We start from the raw sequence: 22,137 nt of genomic DNA, 5'->3' as shown, positions 1-22,137 counted from the left end.
TGTGATGTTCTCTTTCTCTCACTCTTTTTTTTTTTTTTTTACTCAGAAAATCTGCATAATTTTTCCTATATGTACAGTACTTGTGGTATTGCACATAATAACATATGCACACACACACACACACACACAATCAGTACCGTCTGCGGTCTCCATCATGCTGGAGCGGCTCTGTCCTCGACTCATCCCTCGCACCACGGCATTGGTAGGCAGATCCACACGAGAGCCTCTAGCCTGAGCTTGGGATGGCACATCAGGGGGCCCAACTCCTCCTCCTGGATCTGACCCAGAATAACACACATCACTCACTTACAATCAACACAGCTCAGAGTTTTACAGATGTATTACCTTAGCCCTTTGGTGACGTGTGCAATTTCTGCATTACTAGCGGCACCAACGGAAATGCAAAAATAATGACAGTGTCCAAACATATGAAAGCCCACGGAGGCCACTCATTTGTCTTGTCTTTTGCGTTTGTTTGGCAACAATCATATTTTTGCAATTCAGTTTGGTTCCATTTATGGCACCAAATTTAAACACTTTATCTTTAAGGGCCCTATTTTAAGAGCACAAGCATTATGCGCAAGGCAATGTCTAGAGTCATAAGCGCATGGCAATAAAATTTTGGTATTTTCATACAAGCATGCGCAAGTGGGTTTGGCGAAATCGCCTGTGCAACGCGCAAAAGGCATGACCAAGTGCCATTTAATTCTGAGGTTCTTCTCCAGCAATCCAGTCGACAAATAAAGTTCTTCTGAACCCAAACGATTTATTATTTTTAGAAACAAAACAATACTTATATACTTTATTTCTACAAATGTTCACTTCCGTACATCTCTGTGATGCGCGCTCATGAGAGGGATGATATAAGCTCGTTGGTAAGGTCACGTGTGGAGGATGAGTCAGGAAGCGTGTTGTTGTTTACAAGAGAAAGAGCGCTGTACAAAAGTATTCAGGCTCAAATAGGTAGGGTTGGGCAAAAAACTCCATCTCCTCTTCTCTTCTAAAATCAAAATCCTCCGACATCGTGTTTGAAATTGTTTTGGACTGTTTGGTTTGTGAACAGCGCTTGGTCTGTGGTCTGTGCAAAATTCTCTTGTAAACAATGACGCACTTCCTGCCTCCTCCTCCTCCATGCGTGACCTTACCAACGAGCTTACCTCATCCCTCTCATGAGTGTGCGTCACAGAGATGTACAGAAGTGAACATTTGTAGTTAAAAAGTATATAAGTATTGTTTTGTTTCTAAAAATAATCAATCGTTTGGGTTCAGAAGAACTTTATTTGTCGACTGGAGTCGTGTGGATTATTTTGATGCACCCTAAATATGCATTTTGGACCGTCAAAAAATGGAGTACATTCACTTGCATTGTTTTAAGGAGGAGGCCTGATTTTGAAAAAGTATCATTTATTGAAACGCGAAAAAATTAAACCAAAATTATTCCTAAATTCAAATTACACTGCAAATGAAATGAAGTGGTCAAAAAAATCTATTTAAATCCAAACATTTTAACCCCTCCAACTTGTTCCACCGGCCCCTTTTGCAGTGACTTAAAAATCACTCTACGACAACTGGTGGAAAATTCCTAATCAAAATTAAATCATAAATGCAATTGTAAATATACAAGAATAACAATACATTTATACATATACTTCTTAGCGCAACAACCAAATTCTTAAGAAAATAGCAAATTGCGCTTTGTGCCACTTCCTTTACATACAATACACCCACAGTTTGCACGCATACACCCACAGTAGCGCAAACACTCCCACCCACGCCCAGTTGCGCACTGGCGAAAATAGATCCCTAAGACTCTATGTAAAATGTCCATTCAGAACTCTAGTCAGCACATGCTCCCTTCAGTTGTTTAAACTGGTAAAGTGCTAAAGCCAAATGTACTTTAAAGACAACATGAATTTGGTCTTATTGTGCACATTCATAAGCGCAAAGGAAGTGCTTTTATAATCTTACAGCAAAATGGAATTACATTCTCCACCAGTGAAACAACATTTATTTTTATTTATTTTTTGCTGACTAAAGCAGCATGGGCAGAAAAAAAACATTTACCAATAATATTAGGGCTGGGTAAAAATATCGATCTTCCGATTAATCGTAATCTTCATTGGAACGATCCCTATATCGATTCTTAGAATCCCAAGATCGATCTTCAATTTTGGTTGTATTGATTATTATATCTGTTAAATAAATAGCAATTGAACTGCATAATTTGGGCATTGTTGTAAATTTTTGTTGTTAAAAAGTTAGAAGGTTTCTCTATACAATTTACAGAATTATTTAAGAGAACTAAATTTGAAAAATACCAAAATAAATAAGAATCAAATTAAATCGTATCCAATAGGAATTTAATCGCGGGTTTGTGAATCGTTAACAAATCAAATAAAAAAATCTGTTTCGATACCCAGCATCTGTAAATGGTATCATAGTCTTCTTTTCACAATCCAATAAAATATGATGGATAAATGTAAATCGCCTTACATTAGGGTTCTGCTGAATATTGTTTCAATATTGTTAGGTGCTGTCAGTCGATTATAATTTTTAATCACGATTAATCACAGATTTTGAAAGTGCTGAAATTTGACTCCATATATACTTCTTTTCTTGTCAAAATGCATTTTTATTTTATTTTATTTTTTTATTGTATTTTTTATTGTATTGTTTTTCGCAACTCCAGGGGTGGTAGTCAGCATCAATACTTGCTGAGCTACCCAGGCCCCCCTGCCAAAATGCATTTATTTACATCTTAGAAAAGAAAGCGAAACAAAATGTTAAAATATAACGCTTCATTAATATTTTCCAAACAAAGCCTTCCACAGTATAAAGATAGAAATGCACTAAAATAGCACCAATTCAAGTAACATTAAACATTTCCCAAAGTCTAATTGGGAGGTTGATTAATTGAAATAACTAGTTCCCCCATAGTTTACATTTTCATTGCAATGGGCATTAATTCTCTTAAAATCTCATCCTTCACAATATTAATCAGCCGGCAGACTGTCCCATCTGGGCTTGTTTTGTGCATCAAATAGCATTAAGAGGTCCTTTCCAATCGCTGTTGTGTGTGTTTTGTGGTGTGTGTGTCAGTGTTAGACTTCGGGCAGACACATCGACACATCACAAAGGTTCCAACCTAGTCCTACCAGTGTTTTTGCTGGTTTATGCTTTATTAATGGTAAATGCATTAATGCGTTTAACTTTTTTAATCAATCACATATGTTAACGTGTTAATTTTGACAGCTCTAGTTTCAGTCAGAAAAACTTCACATAATGGAAGTTAATTGTGTTGTCTTTACAAAAATATTTGTCTATACACAAAAGTTTGTGTGGTAATAGTGGCTCACTCACCGATGCGTGTTTGTGCAAAGGCCTCAGCCAGCGCGGAGGGCTGGGAGTGGGGCGGCTGGGCAGGTGCGGGTGGGGGCAGGGCCTGCTGAGACTGAGGGGCCTGGGCGGACCTAGACTCCCCATGAGAGAGAGTGGAGGAGGCAGAAGAGGAGGTGGAGGAGGCGTGCAGAGAGCTGTTGATCCAGGTGTCTGGAGACTGCTGAGGCCCTGCACTTTCACTGGACACTGCCTCATCATCAGAGGATGAGGAAGAGTCTGACAAATAAAGAGAATGAGGGAAAGAAAGATAAAGAATAGCTATGAGTAAAAAAAACAAACAAAAAAACAGGTAAATACTATTAAACAGCTGAAGTGACTTTGAAGTGGGGGGTGGGGGGGATCTGCAACTACATGGGACCCAACAGCAAACCTACAACCCACGAGTAAGCAATGTTATTCATAGGGCAAGAGTGATATAGCTTCAAAAAGTGTTTCTCAATATTTTTCAGCCTATTGATGAAATTCGATATATATATATATATATATATATATATATATATATATATATATATATATATATATATATATATATATAAATGTGCGAGTGCTTGAACCTGCAGTCCTTTTCTTTCACAATGCACATGAACTGCTCTGAGAGTGCTGCTTCACGCATGCACAGATCAGCGTTACCGGTTTATTCGTGCACACACAAGTTTATCTGTCTTTAAATCGCAGCATTTTGCAGTTTAATAATCACATATGACCAACTCGCCATTTTGATGTTATTTTGATTAACTGTACAGCCCTGAAGGATCATGATGCGCTCTTTTATCAAACTTAATGGCCAAATAAAAAGTGCATTAAAATCATTACGATATTCACAATATTGCTTAATTTGATATCGTCAGCAATTATACTGTGAATATTAAATATATCGTCCAGCCCTAGTTACTCATTTACATAGCAGTCTTGAAAGTAAAGTAGCAAAAAACAGCTTGTTTAATTGTAAGGTTCCGAGGCTGCAAAATGGTCATGTAAAACAACATTGTATTTTTGGTGGAAAAAGACCTTGACTGACATTATAAGTGGACCTCAATGGAACAAAAACCTGATAAACTAATACTAATGTGATAAACTAACTGGCTTAGCGGTTAAGGCTCTGGGTTACTAATCAGAAGGTTGGGGGTTCAAGCCCCAGCACTGCCAAGATGCCACTGTTGGGCCCTTGACTCTATCTGCTCCAGGGGTGCTGTATCATGGCTGACCCTGCACTCTGACCCCAGCTTAGCTTAGCTGGGATATGTGAAAAAAAATTATTTCACGGTATATGTGCAAATGTGTGATAAATAATTAACATTATTATTAATTATAAATACTTTTCAGCATTGACATTTAAAACATGTTATACATGTTAAATAACATATATATTTAGTCATTTAGCAGATGCTTTTATCCAAAGCGACTTACAAATAAGGAACATAGCAAGCAATTGTTCATACAAAAGTCAACAATATCTGCAGTACCGCACTGCAAAGTTCTCAAAGTGGCTGGAGTAGTGTAGAAGCTAGCGTAAAAAAATTTTTTTTTTAAATATAAGTGCATTTAGTGTGGATTGGTTAAATGCTCTGAAACAGATGTGTTTTCAGCTGGTTCTTAAATGTTGAGATGGTATCAGCAGATCGTGTGGAGGTTGGAAACACATTCCACCACAGAGGAACAGAGAAAGTGAATGATTGTGAAGTGGACTTTGTGCCTCTTTGCAATAGGACCACCAGCCACCTCTCGTTCATTTACCACAGAGAGCAATTTGGGACATAGACTTGGAGGAGTGAATTGAAGTAAGAGGGTGCTGTTTCAAAGACTGACCCAAAGGCCAGAGTCAAAGCCTTGAATTTGATGCGGGCAGCTACAGGTAACCAGAGGAGTGAAATCAAGAGTGGGTTGACGTGAGCCCTCTTTGGCTAACTGAAGACTAGACACGTTGCTGCATTTTGGACCATCTGCAGTGGCTTAATCGTGCTAGCTGGGAGGCCGGCCAACAGAGCATTACAGTAGTCCAGTCTTGAAATGACCAGAGCTTGGATTCTGGAAATTGTGACTAAAAATTTATATATTTGGCAACTGGCCGGTAAATGTTTAGATTTCACTTACCAGTGAATGAATTGTGTTGTATAGTGGTGGAGTATTCAGCAGCGAGATCCTTTCATTGCGTGTTGAAAGTAAAAGTTGTTCCAGTTTAATGTGCGTGTCCAAAGACGAGATAAACGCGATGCATTTGTCACTGAATAATGCCTCTTTTAATACCCTTTCTGTTCTTTACAGTTAGTTGTTGATCATAAAATGTAAAACAAAAAATAAAAAAAACATTTAATTCTAATCAGGCATAGCACAGATGAGATAAAGCCATTCGAGTCTCTCCCGTTAACATGCGCTCATTTAAATGCGCTGTTAACAGAAATGCAGGATTCCCTTAAAGAGATGGTACCGTTTTTTAGCACGTGTTCAACAAATCAATGTAAATACCTGCAAAATAGTACAAATTATGCAATCAAACGATAAAAATTTAACTATATATAATATCTGCAATATAATATGATATTTATTGATTAAATACATTGATTTGTTCATTTTTAAAAAGCTAAAATGTGACCAAAATTATGAAAAACTAATAAAATATAATTAGTAAAGTTAATATTTTCATATTGCACCTAGTTAGAAGGTATCCTGTATAATTCACAGAATTAACTGGGAGAGAATTTATTTCTTATATAAGCAAAAGAGACATCATAACTGAAATATACCCATATGAATCTAAATCAAATCGGGAAATCTGTATCGATACCCAGCCCTAGCAGATAACTGTCTGTACCTATCTAGTATATGAGTGTAAAGCTTTATTAAATGCCTGTATGTATGTGTGTGAGTAAGCTCACCTGGTGGGGTGCAGTTGTCAACTGGTGACTGTACATATGTGGAGCGCCGTTTGGTTGGCATGGGCAGCGCCATCTTTTCCTCCTTATGCTTTGCCAGTGCTGCCTGAACGGCCTCAGTATGGATATCTGAGACAAAGAATGAGAGAAAGAGAGACAAAAAGCTGGTAACAGGCAGTTTTGTGACAGCAAAGTATTTCATTCCATAGCATTCCCATTTATCTCAATGGCGGATTTCGAATAGCAGGCCATTTCAAATTTGAAGAATAATTCAATGGCACCTTCAGTTTCTACAGACCTCTGTGCTTGGCGAGGTGTTTTTTATCCAGTGTGACACTGACAGTCCACCCTGAACATCCTGGGGTTAAACGCTTTGCTCAAGGGCACAATACTGATTGGAATCTCATTAACTTTCCGGTTCATGGGTTGCTGCTACCTTGATTCAAATCAGCAACCCTCGTGTTATCAGCACAGTTCTGAAGCATTAGGCTATCGCCCCTCAGACAGAGGATTTTTGTAATGCTTGCATAACAAGGGTATGGACATAAAATATGTAGTGAAATTAACTGAATTTAAACATTGTAGCATTTTGTCTGAGTACGACTGCCATAGCAGATGACCTAATAGTTCTAACAAGGATGAGGTCAGAAGAAAATTACATCTGCAGAACTGTAAACATCACACCCTGTAAATCTCATGAAATGGAAATAGCCTGTAAAGTTTTAAAGCAAATTTTTAATGGTGTACATTTTTTTTTCAATGTTAAAAAACGTTTTCCTATCCCATTTTAAAATGCAAGAAACCCATTTGAATATTGACTTCCCAAAACAATAAAGGAGATGTTAGACAGAAAGACAGCCTCGGTCACCATTCACTTTAATTGTACTAAAAAAAGGGTGAAATGAAAGTGAATGTGACTGAGGTTGACATTCTGCCTACAGTGGAAGAAAAAATTGTGAAGTAAAAGTATCTGTTTTGTATGTTGCTAAACTGTTTTACCTGATCTATAGCGTTCATCTCTCGTCCCGCTGCTTCGATGAGGTCGGCGTGTGCGCCGGTGGCGAGAGGAGGAGGAGGAAGAGTTTGAGGGGCCAGGTTTGGGTGCAGGGGCAGAGCTCAGACCAGGAGACTGTCCATCATAGGCTGGAGGTGGAGCCAAAGCTGCAGAGATAACAAAAATGAACCAAACTGGCAGACACCAGCAACCAATTACAGAAGATAGAAGACATAAACGTGCAGAGCTGTGGTTGGACAAAATGAGTGAGTGCAGTATGAGTAATACATTTTTGATTCCCTGTAAATGTGTAGAAGTGATTTTTGTGTCAAACAAAGTGAAAAAAGTTGACGTTTAGGAGTACACTAGCATTTAGATGGCTTCAAAGCTGTCAGATATGGATTAAAAGCCACAAAATTCCAATTTGGATTTCATGGGGTATTTAATGACCTAACAGAAAGGCAAAAATAATCCCAAGAGTCCCTATATTTCTTGCAAATGCTAGTGATTGCTAGAATAAATCAAGAGGGTTTTACATTGCAGTTCAATACATGTGACCATTAGAAGGCAGTGAAGAAGGATCACTCAGGATGGAAACCCTCAATCTCAAGAGGAACAGTCTGAGAAGATGTTTCATAACCACATTATCATATGAGTCTGTGGACTACTGAGAAAAACAAGGTGAGAGAGATAATAAGGCAGAAAAAGAGATGGAAGGAAAAGCAGGACTATTTCTGGCATTCTTACTTTGAGTTTGAACCAAGTAGGGTGCTAAAAGTTTGGCCCTCTTCTTCTCGTAACCTTTTTGTGTGATGTCACCTGAAGAGAGAAAGATAATGTAATTACTATGATTGTTACCAACTGAAATCTTGAGCATAAACAGCTATTCAAAAACATTCAAGAAAATTCAACACATCATGTTGTAGCAGTTGTGGTCAAATGCCTTTGAATAAAAACAGATAAATTGAGGTTGGACAAAACTTTGTTGTAAAGTTTGTTGAGACAATTAAACCACACTTAAAATACTGTAATTACATTATATAACAAAATATCAAACCAAGTGGCATTTATATTAAATTAAGGTATCACAAGCACAATTTTCAAATCAAAATATTTCACTATTGTTTTACATTGTAAAACAATAGATACAATGTTCTCAAGAGTCTTTGGGCACTTTCTGATTGTCAAACTTGGTAGAACATATCCATAGTTAATGTGATAAACTTAGAAAGAAACAAAGTTAGTTCTTAGAAAAGGTTAGCAACATTTGTTTGCAGATGCCACTTTTATCAAATGCAATGACATTCATACATTTTGAGTTTGTCTAAAGTTGTCTAAAATAGTTGTTGTATTTAGGGGCACAGTCAGTGTTCAGGTTGATACAACTGGTAATGTATCAAAACAGAGCATGCATACTACAATAAAATTTACTACATAATTCATAACAAAATATTCTTCATACATGACAAAGAACACCATCTCTGATAAACCTTTTTCAATTTAAATCTATCAAATGATTTTCTGCATTCGCAAGCAGTAATTTTCACTCACAAATGCAAGTAAAATGCTTGCACTGTGGAGCCCTGATTATTGTAAATAATTCACAAAATCTACTGTATCCTAACTGTATAACAAGTCTGTTTTGGACTTCTTATGGGGGTAGCCCCATCAATTTGAGCACTGATTTCCCCTGAAGGGTAAAGATTTTAGAAGAGATAACACAAAAACAATCTGACTGGCCTTTACACTTAAGGGCCACGATTGCTGCAAAATGCACAATGTTGACAATAAACAGCAAGGACTCGTGCAAGAGATAGAGACCGTTAAACAAAGCATTCCATCATTTTCCACATAAAAAAGGGGGAAATAGAGAAAGAAGAGAAGAGTCAACTCCCATAAGTAATGCATAAGGACCGAATCCATCTGCACCATGGCATATTTTTAGCTTTAACGGACTGTTCTATCACATTTATATATAAAGAGGTGTGTGGAGATGTGCTTGAGTTTGTTTTGTTTATGATTTCTTGAGTGCTTCAGAAAGAGTGATTTTAGACAGTGGTTCAACTTTGAATGCACCATTAAATCTAATGTAAAACTAAAAGGTTTTATTGGTCATGCAAGGTGGTCCAGTCCACAGTGAGTCTCAAATGTGATTGGTTGCTGAGAGAGTGATGATAATGTGAAGTGAGTGACAACAGACTAAGGCAACAATATACATCATTCAATATTCAACCAGTCACATGACACGGCCTAAAGTTCAGCCATCAACATCACACTGTAAGCACAAACATCTTTGACATAGTCCTAACATTTAAGCCAGGATCACACATCAAGATCGGATTCCAAAATAAATTTGTAATATACACTCACTGAGCAATTTATTAGGAACACCTGTACAACTACTTATTCATGCGATCATCAATGGTGTGGCAGCAGTGCAATGCATAAAATTATGCAGATACGGGTCAGGAGCTTCAGTTAATGTTCACATCAACCATCAGAATGGGGAAAAAATATGATCTCAGTGATTTCAAGCCTGGCATGATTGTTATTGCCAGACGGGCTGGTTTGAGTATTTCTGTAACTGCTGATCTCCTGAGATTTTCATGCACAACAGTCTCTAGAGTTTACTCAGAATGGTGCCAAAAACAAAAAAACATCCAGTGAGCGGCAGTTCTGTGGATGGAAATGCCTTGTTGATGAGAGAGATCAACGGAGAATGGCCAGACTGGTTCGAACTGACAGAAATGCTACGGTAACTCAGACAACCACTCTGTACAACTTTAGTGAGCAGAATAGCATCTCAGAATGTACAACACGTTAAACCTTGAGGCGGATGGGATACAACTGCAGAAGACCATGTCGAGCACTTTATCAGGACCATAGTGTTCCTAATAAAGCGCTCAGTGAGTGTTCTGTATATTATATATATAATTATTCACAATATATTATAATATATAATATATTATAAATACAGTATAATATTATTTAATTTGGATACTAATAACAGAACATCAAAGTATATTTGATAATTAAATCATGATAGCACTGCAAGCTAAATTTTCTATAGCATTATGGGCAAAAGTCTCATGACAAAAGAAAGGAATAAATGGTAACATAAAAACACAAACACGTACAAAAATGAACATACAGTCTCTTCGTAAAAGTGTACATTCTTAGCAGAATGAAAAGTGGAGGGGACATTTCTTACATGCACTAAACGCTTAAAAATCCATAGCCTCCTTTTGAAATATCCCTTTTCCCTCTATTTAGTCTCAAAACATCTCTCTGTAAATCTTAGTATACCTCAACAAATGTCTTCTTCAATTTAACCATCTTAAAAAAGCATAATTAAAAAAATTCAATTTTCCGCTTAAATACAGCACTTCTTTTCCTGTCTCTTGGCATTTGTCTGTACACTTTCCATTATTTTGATTATACACACATAAACACCTACTGCCAAGTGTGCGCACACACACTGAGAGAAACACACTAGGAATTTTCTTGGCCCTAAGAGAAGGGAGGTGAGGGAGGCGGCAACTCCTTTAAAAGATAAAAGTACATTGGTATTACTGATTTACTTTAATTATCAGGATAAAACAGTATTACTGATAAAAAAATTAAATAAAAAAAGAGTTCCCCTGGAAGCTTAAAATTAACCATTGGAAATGAAAACAACCTAAAATACTAAACATCAACCACCTACACTAGCAGACTGTAACATTCTCTGCCACAAAGACTTCTTGTGTAATTAACCTCATTAAATTACCTCATATTAATTGAGGAAATACATGGAATATTTGTATTTTTTAAAGTGCACTGGTCACACTACAGAGCTATTTAAGTGACCTGCAAAAGTGCTAAAATTTTTAAATGTTAACCAGTTAAATCACTTAATTTCATAATTTCTTTGCACACACAAGAGGGTTATTATAGATTTGGATTTTAAATGTATCGCTATCCAGTAGCACTTTCATGTTTAATTAATTTCTGGTCATTTTTATTTTATTTTAGTTAGTTTTGGAGTCATGAAAAATTTAAGTTTTTATTATCTTAGTTTTTATTTTATTTTTTCATTTACAACTATTTTTTTAAGTTTACTTGGGCATGAAATGTGGACATACCATAGACTTCTATTGGTTTTATTTAAAGCTAATTATAATAATTAGCTTTAATAATATAATAATCTATAAACTAACCCTAACCCTATTGCTAAAAGAACACTTTATGCACTTTTAGAATTATTTACTTTATTTATAAATAATTTTTCCAAATAAGGATATCCCCAAATGTCCCCCAAAAGGAAGATCTGTCAGATGTACTGTAGCTCACTTTTAGGGACAATTTTGTCCCCAAACTATAGTGAGGTATGTACACACACACACACACACACACACACACACACACACATTTTTCCTTTCCCTCTGGATGATGTCATGCTTTCCAGAGCTAAATCTTCTACTCTATGACATGGTTTCCTGTTCTGCTGAGAGAATAAAAACAGACTGTGTGTGTGAGAGAGACAGAAACACAGACTGATAGAGACAGTGGCAGAGAAAAATACACAACTGGGAGTTCAGTTAATTTATATCTGTTCATGTCTCTTTCTTGATACAACCAGTCGTACAAACCTGCTCTGAAAATGTACTGATGGAAACAGTAATGTATGGGTTCCAAGGGTGTGTGCATGCAGGTGACAACAAGACTCAAATTACCTCTTCACACACCTAGAAACATGCCTTGTCAGGTGTACCCTTCCAAATTCACTTTGTAATACAACACACAGAATCGCCTGGTCTGTGTGTTTTCAGTCTTTGAGTACTTCATTGAGAAGTGACAGTGTTCTTCTGATGTTTCTCCTACCTAGTTTAATGTGCATAGACAAATAACATGCATATAACATATAAGTTATTTGTGGGTTGACTTCCCTTTAGAGTGTAAACACTGTGGCTTTGTGGAAGTCCGACATGTCATCTGGCTCAACCAATGCTGTAAATATGGGGTGGGACTACCTGCTTTTGTCCGAACAATGGAAGACGGTGGCCGGGCAGAAGGGGTGGTAGGAGTTTAGTAAGCAATTGGACTTTCGTCAGGTGGATGATAAAACAGGCAAAAAAATATATATATTTAACAAATCCCACAGACTTAACATTAAAGGAGGGACCAAAGCCATATCTATGGACCACAATATCATACAGATATGGGGGTGAGCTCTTTTGACTTCCACTAAAAAAAAATATTTTGTGGTGAAGTAAATATAGCAGAAAAGATTAAGTACTTTCATCACTGAACAAGTTATTGTAAGCGTGAACTTGAAAATATTAATTAAATTCTACATTAATACTCAATTCAAGCATGTAAAAATAAATGCTATAGTTTATAAGTAAATATTATTTATGAATGTTTGTTATCTTTACAATGTGCTATCATATACCAATTCTGAAGTAGAAAACCATGTCATAATTATTTGCTAATTTGAGTAAATTTCACAGGTAAATAAAAAAAGTACATTTTATACAACTTTTCAAAGTTGGTGTTCCCAGCATGCACTGTTTGCAAGTTTATTTACAACCTTTTATTGTTTATTTATTTTTTTACATTTAGAAACTTCATGTTTTGTGTAGTCAGAAGTTCATTTTCTACTCAAAATGACCACCGTTCATGATCAGAAAAATTATCTGTTGATTGTCACTGTCATCAGTTTTTGTGCACTAAGTGTTCAGGTCTGTGTGCGCAGTTCTGGTTCTTGTTTCTATCATCATTAAAGTTAGTTGATGTTATCTAATAGACTACATAGCATGCATTAAGATTCCCTGTGGAAGGCCTCCGTGTGTCATGTGCTACATGAATGAATATGTAAAAGCATTGAAATGTTAAAAGCTTACTTTTAAAAGCTTAATTCAGTGCTACATTGCTTAAGTAAATTCTACAAAAAAAGAGTGAGTCAAATTTACTTGAAACAGAGCATTACAGACAGAGTCAACTTTACTTGAGAATTTCGAATTAATTAATTCACCAATAATTGTGTGTACTTGAATATATCGTCTGTTGAATTTACTAGCAATTTCTGCGTGAAAACCATTTCCTATGTTTTTTTTTTTTTTTTTTTAAGTAAAACCCACTCCAAATATTTTTCAGTGTGGGCCAGTAAGGAACCACTAGGGATGTCATAAAATATTGATATATCGATTATTGATCGTCACATTATTTTATCGATATATTTTTGAGGCATCAATATTATAAAATTAGCTGAAATTTAAATTAGAAACCCAATTTACATGCTTTCCAATACACTCAGTTGGCCTCTGTTTAACAGTCTGGCATAATAGCATTGGGAGACCACAAGAGGGCGATATACCATTTACTGAAGCACACACACACACACACACACACACACACACAGGATGAGCTGAAGTGGCACAGGAGATGGTAGTCCAAAGTTACAAAAGTTTTGGTACTTCTTCAAGAATGAACAAAGTGATGTTGATGAGTTTGCCGGTTAGTGAAACTGTTGTAACTGTGCAAACTGAACAATTAGAAATGGCGACGTTTATTATGCAATTTCTCTGTATGTACCCTTGAAAATGTCTTTCCTTCAAGCTGTCTAAACTAGTGGTCGACCGATATATCACCGAGGCGATAAATCGGCAGATATTCTGACATTTTAAATTATCAGTATCGGCCGATACATTTTCCGTTTGGCCGATTTGTTTCTTGAGGGCGCCGAAAATCACCTGCTTGCATGTGAGGCGACTGAGACATGTAAACTACCAGTGACAGTTCGTTTTGTTGTTACGTGCCGTCATGTTACTACAACAATAGACTGGTGTGCAACACAGTGTCATTTAAACTATCCACATATCAGAGCCATTGGCAGATGCGTTTTAGCTCATAATGTTAAAGTGCTTGCCTGTTTCATTCTCCCTTTCTCTTCTCAACAGTTCCCTGTAACTTTTAACTGTCTTGTCTGATACAAATGCAAATATCAATAAAACTAATATCACATACCATCTGCAAATATGCTCGTATCTCATTTAAACAGATGTAATAAACCAACCTCACACAACTTGAGCAGATCCAGCGTCCTGTGCTGCATTCATTTATTTACCCCTAAAGCACGTATTTTAACAGCCTCTCAACAGTTCCCTGTAACTTTTCAAATGATAAAAGGCAAATATAATATATATATATATATATATATATATATATATATATATATATATATATATATATATATTGCAAATATATATACTGTTTGCAAATATGCAAATATCTCGTTTCAACAGATGTCATTCATGAACCTCACGAAAATCCAGCGTTTTGTTCCCGTTGAGCGCTCATCTAATATCTTCCTCTGAAGCACGTATTCTATCAGCCTGAATCAAAAACTTCAGTATCAGGATCAAATCAAAGCAGGCGATCCAGTCCATTTAAACTGTCAGGAGATTGCTGGATCCGCATGAGCGTATGAGTGCAACTTCAAGGTTGCGTCCGAAACCAGGAAAATGCTGCCTCCGGAGGCTGTGTAAGGAGGTAGGATGAAAATAAGGTGCTTTTCAAACTGGTCAGAGACCAGTTTCCTTCAGAGTTCCATTCATTCAAAACAGATGTCAGTTAAGCCATTAAATGATTTGGGAGCAAGGTAGCAAGTCAGCTGCCCACGTTTTCGGATGCAGCCCAAGGTAAAAGCGTGTGTGTTATAAGTAAATGTCTTATTCACTTTGCACTGTATGTACAATTGGTTTGATTCTGCATTTTTTGAGCACATGCTATCCATTTTTGCTCGACTACTGTGTGTACTGTTATTTCCTTCTCCCTAATATATAAACAATTTCTTCATGTGCAAATACTACAAATCTACATTTAAAATACAATATTATTTTATTAGTTTTGTGTGAAATTCAGTAAATATAGAGCTAAATAAGAGTTTGATATTTTTTTTAGCAATTTTATATTTATGTTATTTACTATATTAAATTGTGTGATATATCGGCATTGTATCAGCCTATCAGCCACCCTGCTCTCTCGATATCGGCATCGGCAATTAAAAAACCCATATTGGTTGACCACTAGTCTAAACACAAAACAACATAATTGTAACTGAAAATACATTTTGTAGGCTCTATGAAAGACACATGTTCACAATAAATCATCCAGTGATAGCTAGAGTAAATAATCTTTGTCCTTTGATAATGATTTGGGTCGAATTTAATGGAAAACTATGCGAGTTGCACTCCGTGGCGCTGCAGAATGTTGACGCAGAGCCTACAACACTCTAGGAACCACCAAGAACACCTAAGAAACTGCATAATAACACAATACAAAACACTCTGAAAATCTTAGCAACCACAGCAAGGCCCTGGAAACCACCCCAATGCCATTGTGGCATAAATTTTGCACAGGTTACTCAGGTTTTCTTCAGAAAATGTAAAAATGGGCAATTTCAGCATTGAAATTGAAATAAGACTGAAATCGCGATATGGCCTTGAACGAATACTAAGCTGCAAAAGGCAGCATTTTAAAATATATAATCTGCATTCACCGCTTCAGACAGGGCTACGCTAGCAAGTGCCCTCTAGTGGTGTGTGGCAGAACACATTGAGCAGCGCAGCAATATCAGATTATCCAACTTTAAACAGCACTCTAAACCACTCTGTGTGGTGTGTTTAATAATATGTTTGCTGTCATGTTGCTGGACTTGGTGGCATATGGGCCACTTAACGCTTTTAGCCTTTTTCATTAAGAATGAGATCAGCCTAAGGGAAACTCTACTGTAACCATAGCAACTATCACCCACCCCCAACAACCCATATATATTATTAAACCATACCATGGTCAATTACCAGCACTGATTAATTAAATCTGTCATTGATTTTTGCAGGCAAATTTTAAATGGAAGACTTAAAAATAACGGTTAACTTTATCTACGGGTCGTTGGATCTAGAGTTCTGCCCGGTCTAAATCAAACACAGAGATAAAGTTGTAAGATAAGATCAATTAAAAAAAAAGCTGTACAAATAATTGGAAAAATGGACATGAGTTTTTTGGAGACCACGCGCTCTGTAAAGCACGATCCAGAAATAATAATAGCCACATAATGTAGGAGGGTTGGCACTCTTAATAACATGTAACAATTCATTTCTATTCTTTGTAATTTTCACAATAATGAGGAAAAACCAGTGTTGCGGACATGACATCTCTCTGTTACAGACGTGACAATTGTAAAAGTGGCACTTCATGATAAAATGAGAGGAAACCATCCAAAATGCTCTGAAACCGGCAGACTTTGACCTCTGAGACACCAGTATGGTATCACTTAAATAGTTCACCCAAAAATGAAAATGATCTCATCATTTACTCACAAACACAAAGGTTTTTAAAAGAATATCTCAGCTCTGTAGGTCCATATAGTGCAAGTGAATGGTGACCAAAATTTGAAGCTCCAGAAAGCACATAAAGGCAGCATAAAAGTAATCGATATGACTTCAGTGGTTTAATATATGTCTTCAGAAACTATCTTATCAGTTGACGATCTGACAAGTTTTGCTCAAGCAGAACGCCAGGTACAGCTCCGCTTTATTTCAAGTTAGGATGACTCTGCTTCTGCATAACCTATAAGGCTGTTTGGAAAGTTTGGTGTGCGCTTGGACTGTGAGCTGTGTTTTCTTCCTCTCCTCAGTCAGGTGCAATATACAGTGCTCCTCGCACGCATCATTAGCTTTTCAAATGATCTCATGTTGCGTTGTTGCGTTAAATGAGATGAAATTTTGTCGACAATTTTTTATTGTCGACATTGTCGATAACATCGACTAATCGTTTCAGCCCTAGACTGTATCAAGAGATCTTCACCTCTAAAACTTTCAAACAAAATGCTATATCACAGCAGAGAGAGAGAATTATACTGTACAAATTAATTATTCAATCCATCCTCAGTCACCTGCACTCTAGTTGAGTGTAACCTGAGCGGAAAGAGTTATGAGAGATATTTAAAGGGTTTGTTTCATTTATTCACCCTTATGTTGTTCCAAACCTGTATGACTTTCTTCAGTGGAACACAAAAGGAGGTAGGCAGAATTTAGGGACTGACAGCCTCAGCATCTTCTTTCCATACAATAAAAGTGAATGGTGACTGAAATAACAGTTCTGAGGCTCAGTCCCTATAACATTCTGCCAAATATCTCTTTTTGGGTGCCACCAAAAATAAAAAGAGCATCATACAGGTTTGGAACAACATGAGGGTGAGTAAATGATGACATAATTTTCATTTTTGGGTAAACTATCCCTTTAAGAGTAATGACTCTTAACTGGTGAGAAAGATGATCTCAAAAAATGATTTTGTTTTTTGTCTAAGAAGAACGTGTATCTCGTCTCTACCAACCTGATGTCCATCACACACCGGTAAATAATTCAGTTACAGAGGAACCCATATCACAAGCATTCCACAGTCCACACAGCAAGTGAAATTAACTATTAACATGTCCTGTGTGGTGTGTGCATTTGAGAGCGAGCTGGCTAGATATAAAGAAGGAAAAGCATTGAGAAAGAATATGGTGGGAGAGAAGAGAGGAAGAGAGAGAGAGAGAGAGAGAGAGAGGGATAGAGAGAGAGAGAGAGAGAGAGAGGGAGAAATAGTGCAACATGTCAGAAAGCTTGCTGTGAATCATGGCTAAATGAGTGTATTGCTTCCTGATGCTCTGTGACCTAGATTAGAGTAATCTCTCTCTTTCTGATTTGTCTCAATGTCTCTCTCTCCCACTCTCTCTATCCCTCTCTCTTTACAACTCAGAAAACCTGCTTGTCCTCCTACAGTCACAGTGGGCACATGAGCTACTGAGGTTACCTGAACACACACAAACACATATAAACACAACAAAGCAAACATTATACAGTATGTCAGAGCTTATATAGTGTAAAAATATAGTTCACCCCAAAATGACTATTCTGTCATCATTTACTCACCCTCATCTTGTTCCAAACATGCATGACTTTCTTTCTTTCATGAAAAACACTAAAAGACATGTTAGGCAGAAGCATCAGTCACTATTCACTGTCATTGTATGGAAAAACGTAGCAATGAAAGTAAATGGTGACTGAGGCTATCAGATCCTAACATTCTGCATAACATCCCCTTTTGTGTTCCATGGAAGAGTTTGGATGGAACAACAAGAAGGTGTTATGAAGTATATGATGACTATCCCTTCAAGTATACACTTACAATCTATTAAAGAGGATTTCCAGACAGACAGCTAATTTGATCAGCTTAAGTGCATAAAAGCATGTGAGCATGTGCTGGGAATTCCAGCAGAGATCACAACTGCTCAGTCCTGATGCTTTCAATGGTGCTCATTGTGTGTGAGTGTGTCAGAAACTCCTATCTCCACCCCTCATGAATTGAGACACACACAAAAACACACACAGACAAACTCTTTCATTCACAACACATACAAACAACGAATATGTGCTGAAGGTGCAGTCTGTTTAGGGCACCTTTTCTTCAGGACAAGACGCATTCTAACATTTAAAGAGCTGATAGTATGGGAGGATACTGTATACTCTCTCTCTCTCTTTGTCTGTCACTATAAGATCCTCTCCCGGTTCAAACAGGAGGATAATTAGATCCTTAGTCCTCAAGTTGAAAACACTGTTAAGACCATGTCAATTTATTTGTACTTTCGAAAACTATTTATGCAAAAAAAACCTCATGTCGCATCTACAGTATGTGCTTAAAAATATAACAAATTGAAGGGATGGTTCACCCAAAAATGAAAATTCTATCATTATTTAGCCTCATGTCATTCCAAACCCCTATGTCTTTCTTTCTTCCTTGGAACACCAATGGTGAAATTTTGAAGAATGTCTTGGTTGCGTTGCAATAAATGGAGACTGGTGCACTATTTAAGCTTAGAAAAGAATGCAAAGTAACCATAAGAGCCTGTTTCCACCTGGTATTAAGATGCGTTTCGGGTGATCCGATCACATACAGGTCTAAATGGGGTCTAAGGCGCTTTGTGATCGGATCACAGAAACCACATGCATATGTGGTCAAATACGCGTGTGTCCACATCGTATTTGAGGTGTAAACACTAATCCATCCTGAATGCGTCCCAGACAGCAGTGAAGCACCTCCCCTCACCTGTCAATCAACCACTGCGCTAAAACAAGAGTTTAAACTTTGCCATTTAGGAGCGGCTTTAAAAGGAAATATAAAAAAGCGGATACATACACAATCATGAGAGCTTGACGGGCCATCTTTAGTGTGTCTGATATCAACACAGATGAGAAGCACGAGCACCTGAAGCTCCTTTAATACAGGCATCTAGGAGAAACAGCGCACCATTTTTTTTTTTCACGCTTTCTTTGTTTTTTCTGACTTTGTTGCACTGTATTATCATGCAGTAATGGCCCAGAGGAATCCAGCAACACTTGCAGTGAAAACCTTTATTAAACTTAAAATGAGTAACATTAATCAACGCGTTTCGGCACGTAGGCCTTCATCAGGGTTCCTACATGCCGAAACGCGTTGGCTAATGTTATTCATTTTAAGTTTAATAAAGGTTTTCACTGCAAGTTTTGCTGGATTCCTCTGTGCCATTCCTGTTGTTTCTATCCATGCACCTTGTGAGTGGGTAAAGTAGCGCCAGATCTACTTCTACAATAGTGTTTATCATGCAGTTACAAACTGACATAGTGATTGATGTATGTTGTCATGAAACAGAGACCCTTCCCTCCAAATCCGAACACAGGTGGTCACAGGAGACACATTTATGTGATCAGGTGTAAACATTTTCATTTACATTTATGCATCTGGCAGACGCTTTTATCCAAAGCGACTTACAGTGCACTTATTACAGGGACAATCCCCCTGGAGCAACCTGGAGTTAAGTGCCTTGCTCAAGGACACAATGGTGATGGCTGTGGGGGTTGAACCAGCAACCTTCTGATTACCAGTTATGTGCTTTAGCCCACTACACCACCACCACCATGAACACAGATGTGTCTCACCTAACCACATGTGATCAGATCACCCGAGACGCATCGTAATACCAGGTGGAAACGGGGTCTAAAGTATTATAAAAGTGGTATTCTAAATCTTTGTGTGAGGAATAGATTGAAATTTAAGTCTTTATTCACTAAATAATCTCAGATCCTCCAGTAGGACTGGGTGATATGGCTTCAAAAATGTTCTCAATATTTTTCAGCCTACTGATGATATTCAATATATATCTTGATAATTATAGCCTATATTTGCTTTGAAATGGCATAAAATATATGTTTGTTTTTTTGTTTTTTTATCAGAGGAACCATCATTTCCAAAACAGTCACTTTAGTCAAGTATATTCAAAATATTTCAAACAAGAAATAAAACTCTAGCCAGAAATAATGAAGGCATGTTTTCTGCAGTTTTTTTTTTTTTTTTTTTTACAAAATAAACACAAGGAAGAATTATATTTAATAATTGTATTATTTATTTGCACCAATACAACAATACAGTAGACCTAATAAAAAGCATTATTTACCTGCATATATTTTTACTAAACCATTACAACTTCACTCACTTCTTTTTTTGGAATCCATTTGAAAATTATTCTATAATACTATAATATTACATTATTAATAGTATTATAATTGTGGGTCAAGTTTATTGTTATAATAAGATAGATTTCTTTTATACAGTAGCAAAGTGGAGACTTTATTTTGGCGGAAAACTGAAAGTGATGTGTTTATTTAACAGTGTACAACAGGGCTGCAACTAACGATTATTTTGATAATTGATTAATCTAACGATTATTTTGATAATTGATTAATCTAACGATTATTAGACGATTATTGCAACAATTAATCATTAGCTCTTAACCAATTATTCAGCTTGTGCCCCGACTTAAAAGGTTGAATTAAACGTGCTTACTAACAATAAAGAGGACAAAATCATCTTTTAAAAATACCTCTAAATGACATTCACTGATTAAAGGGAAAAAAAATACTTAAGTTTAATTCAGTAAAGAAATTCACTGCAAAAAATCCTACTGTTATCAAGTGTTTTTGTCTTGTTTTCCATTTTAAACTGTATAAAAATCCTTGAAACAAGATACATTTACTTGAGAAGCAACATATAAGATATATAGACTTGCTTTAAGAGAATGCATCTTAAATATAAGTGTATTTTGTATACAAGTGTATTTTTTCATTTGATTATACTTCTGCGAGTGCAGTAAAGACAAAATTCACTTATATTCAAGATTTATTCTCTAAAAGCAAGTCTAAATATCTTATATGCTGCTTCTCAGGTGAATGTATCTTTTTTTAAAGGATTTTTAGATATTTTAAAATATTAGTATTTTTAATATTATATTCAACATTCTCAGATAACAATTTTTTTCTTCTGCAGTATAGCTGCTAAAGAAAATATACATTGTTTTAAAGGAGTCTCAGATATTTATATTGGAAAACAAGCCAAAACAAAAACAAATCAAAAACGTATTTTGTTGCAATGTATAATGGGGTGAAGACTACCCTCTCTCAACTTTTTGTTCACTTCAATCCATCTTTAACTCACAAAAAACAAACTCTCTCTTATTAATTAAGCTGCGTATTGCCAAGTTTCTTCACGATAAGAAATGCACAGTGACATTTATTATGATTCAATAAGTCGCGAGCCATCACGTTATAATCTAGCTGCATTAAGCATGCGTGCTCGAGGGATGAGCGTCCATGCGACAGAGTGACTGCAGAGAGAAATGCCAGTTTTGGAGTTTGTAGTTATTTACATGATCTGCTTTCATATTATCTGAACTTTAATCAAGCTATAACGCATTAAATATAACTGCATTAAAGATGTAACGCCGGGGTGTTTCCTTTAAAGACGCTCGACATGCA

General features: G+C 36.5%; 1 protein-coding gene across 5 annotated transcripts in view; it reads right to left on the bottom strand.

Annotated features, from left to right (window-relative positions):
- The window catches only part of LOC127446134 (disco-interacting protein 2 homolog B-A-like), a 61,943-nt gene that overhangs the window by 28,941 nt on the left and 10,865 nt on the right, over positions 1-22,137 (bottom strand). For all 5 annotated transcript variants that reach the window (XM_051706810.1, XM_051706812.1, XM_051706811.1 and 2 more), the window contains exons 2-6: positions 8,011-8,082; positions 7,269-7,430; positions 6,273-6,398; positions 3,361-3,615; positions 138-278 (exon numbers count right to left, since the gene is read on the bottom strand). In XM_051706810.1, the coding sequence (XP_051562770.1) occupies positions 138-278; positions 3,361-3,615; positions 6,273-6,398; positions 7,269-7,430; positions 8,011-8,082 (756 nt within the window). The remainder of the gene's footprint in view (positions 1-137; positions 279-3,360; positions 3,616-6,272; positions 6,399-7,268; positions 7,431-8,010; positions 8,083-22,137) is intronic.

This window comes from Myxocyprinus asiaticus, chromosome 9 (assembly GCF_019703515.2).
Source record: "Myxocyprinus asiaticus isolate MX2 ecotype Aquarium Trade chromosome 9, UBuf_Myxa_2, whole genome shotgun sequence".
NCBI lineage: Eukaryota > Metazoa > Chordata > Actinopteri > Cypriniformes > Catostomidae > Myxocyprinus > Myxocyprinus asiaticus.
Note: the sequence above shows the minus strand (reverse complement) of the source record. Positions and strands in the feature narration are given on the sequence as shown.